The sequence below is a fragment of the Olea europaea genome, unplaced genomic scaffold, assembly GCF_002742605.1.
Source record: "Olea europaea var. sylvestris unplaced genomic scaffold, O_europaea_v1 scaffold409, whole genome shotgun sequence".
NCBI lineage: Eukaryota > Viridiplantae > Streptophyta > Magnoliopsida > Lamiales > Oleaceae > Olea > Olea europaea.
The window spans coordinates 145,567-148,292 of NW_019260595.1; the positions used below are offsets into that span (position 1 = coordinate 145,567).

A 2,726-nucleotide genomic window follows, 5' to 3' on the forward strand; every position below is an offset into this window, starting at 1 on the left:
ATGCATATTCTACAACATGAAGATATGGCCGCTTCGTGTTGTAGGAAATAAGTAACGGTGGGCTAGATCCGGTACGAGGTACTGGCATACCATCCGCTCAGCGATACGACAGTACTGTAGCCACACCACCATATTTGTCTCCAACTGTTGCAGTACGTCTTCATCTGATTCGTCGTCCGAACAAGAGTTTGACACGAGGTCACAATCGGTCTCCGATGATGTATGCGAACCAGACGTGTATGTCATCTCCTAAAACCGATAGCACGACACACAAATATATTCACTGTACTCCTCAGCGTCAAATTGCCATTGTGATTGGGATGATATTTGCGTAACCCGTTACTTCGCCAATTAGGGGAATAACCTTCTTATAGCAGGAGCCTTTGCAATGCATGCATCAATATTGTACAGTTAGTGCTGACAATTATTGATTCCATTAGCAGGCCTGTAGAAGGTGCACTGACTAGGTGATATATGCATTGTATCACGCGGGAAATCTTCGCTTCGACAGAGCTATTGACATTTTTCAAACTGTCAGGAGTTGGATTCCAATCTTCACGTAATAATGGAGTCTATGGGACCAAATTGCTTATATGCAAAGATTTGGCTCTTCCTAAACTATAGACGTGTTTAATAGTTATATGTAGTACACGGACATACTGTCGATAATTATGGAATCTACGTGAGCGCGTTTTATGTGGAAAAGCATTTGCTTTTCTAGAGTCATTGACGTTTTGCAAACGTGTCAGAGTAGGAAGACAGCGTTTAGGTAGTGATGGATTATGTGGTATGCAATTATTTAAGTCCAAATTTTTGTATCTTCCCTAACCAATGACATCACATCAAGCTAATAGGGGTAGAATTATTTACTTTACTTAATAATTGAGTCCCCGGGATGGATATCTTTCTCTATCACTTGTTGCTTCCTTACAGCTATGAGGCTATTTTTCTATGTTGCTGGAGTAGATTTGAAACATTTAAAAAAAAAATTGTGTCCTTGCTACACAATTATTCAAGTTTATAGTGTTTCCTGTTCCAGCAGTAATAGAATTGTTAAACATTGTAGGAATATACATTAGTGACACTACGTAATAGTTGTGTATGTGGCCACGACATGTTTCTGCCCGAATTTTTCATTTTACGAGAGCTATTGTCAGCCTTTACGTCATTCTCGGGTACACGGGAAAGAAATAGTTCTTGACATGCATGAAAATGAGTCACATGCACCTATTTTCATTACATTCAACAATACGAAATACATAGCGCACAGTGTAGTGCGCGAAACGTGCAAAAAGGAAGTCGAACAACAAAGTATTATTACAACAAGCGGTACGGATGATAACTTAAAAAGCGTACAAACGGACTCAAACTAACGACACATGCAGTTGAAGCACAATCAGCGACTCCTAGAACCCAGCATTTTGTCGCGTTCAAAACAATATGCGATCCACTTGTAGCGCATCTCCGGCGTTTTAGCTGCACTGTACGCAACACGATTTTTGAAATTTCTTAGGAACCACAACGCGAACATGTGCAACTCATCCCCGACTTCGACAAGCCCAATCGAAAGCAAATCATTTATCATTCGTGGAGAGTCATACGCCCATCTTCTTTTGCGCGAATCACAGAGGCCATCTCCCTCGATGCGTAAGCGAGGTTGTCCACCGACTCAGAAACCTCCCTTGCCCTGAACTTCTTCCACTTCCCCTTCGCATGTTTTCCCTTAAGTTTCTCGCCGCTTCGACGCAGAGAGATATTCATCGAGAAGCTCGCTTTTCCTAGAGTCGGGTCGTTGCTCGAATTAGTCGTCTCGGCATTAATAGGTAACGTGTCGTTCGGATCATCTGAGTCGGAGTTGGCGCCCAAGTCAAACCCATGTTAAGACAGCTTCGTGGGTGTCAGTGCGTACTTCATGGAGTCACAACTACCTCCAAACAGACGGCTATATTTATGGTAGATCTCCGTGTTGTCATTGTCCTTGAACTTTCCGTACCGAGGGTTCTCCTGCAATGAAACATGGGAACATTAGTACAGTGTTATGGAGTTGTTCACATGTAAAACTGTTTCCAAGAAAGCTAGTGTAACTCAAGATTGTTGACATGTGGTTACCTTAATTTTCTACTTCCACCACCATTCCGGAGCGTCAATTCTGCCCCCGGTGCTCAGACCACAAGCTATTCCCGTGCACTGGAGAAGCTCAAACAGTAGTTTGTGGTCCGTGCTCATAGCACCCTAATGGTTTTCAACTGTGCCATAGTCCAGTTCTTCCCAGCATTTTTGTTGAACAATTCGCGTAATCGCTCCCATCCTGTTGAAGAGAAGCACTTTCCATGACGGTGTCCTCTGCAGTGACGTGTTCGACGGCGGACATCAAGATCTTCTACTCTCGAGGTTCCCATCTAGCACACTTGCGGGCCTCCGACTTGTTTTCCAGGTTAGGGTTCGATGATGCGGCAGGCATGGCGTCCGGATTTTGTGTCGTGTAAATCTGCGAAAATGTTGCACATCATAGTTGTAAGAGCTTGTGAGAAAAGAAAAATGCAGTGCAAAGGTGTCAATGAAATGGTCGTGTGGCAGCTCTTCAGATTAGTGTAATAATTTAATTGTAAAGCTCAACTAATTTCTTGCAATATGAGCTTGAATGCCATAACTGTATATAAAAGATCGTGAAGCCATAAATGGATACTCGGTAATACTTATGTTAATAGGAAAGGCTGATATATTGT

The 2,726-nt window shown here is 42.7% G+C and overlaps 1 protein-coding gene across 1 annotated transcript; it reads right to left on the minus strand.

The window, feature by feature from the left end:
- Positions 1-1,581: 1,581 nt before the first annotated feature.
- LOC111387570 lies at positions 1,582-2,399 on the minus strand. The gene is made up of 3 exons (XM_023012142.1): positions 2,232-2,399; positions 1,929-2,004; positions 1,582-1,844 (listed from the first exon to the last, which is right to left on the minus strand). Exons 1-3 carry the CDS (start codon positions 2,397-2,399, stop codon positions 1,582-1,584), a joined length of 507 nt encoding a protein of 168 aa, XP_022867910.1.
- Positions 2,400-2,726: the final 327 nt, after the last annotated feature.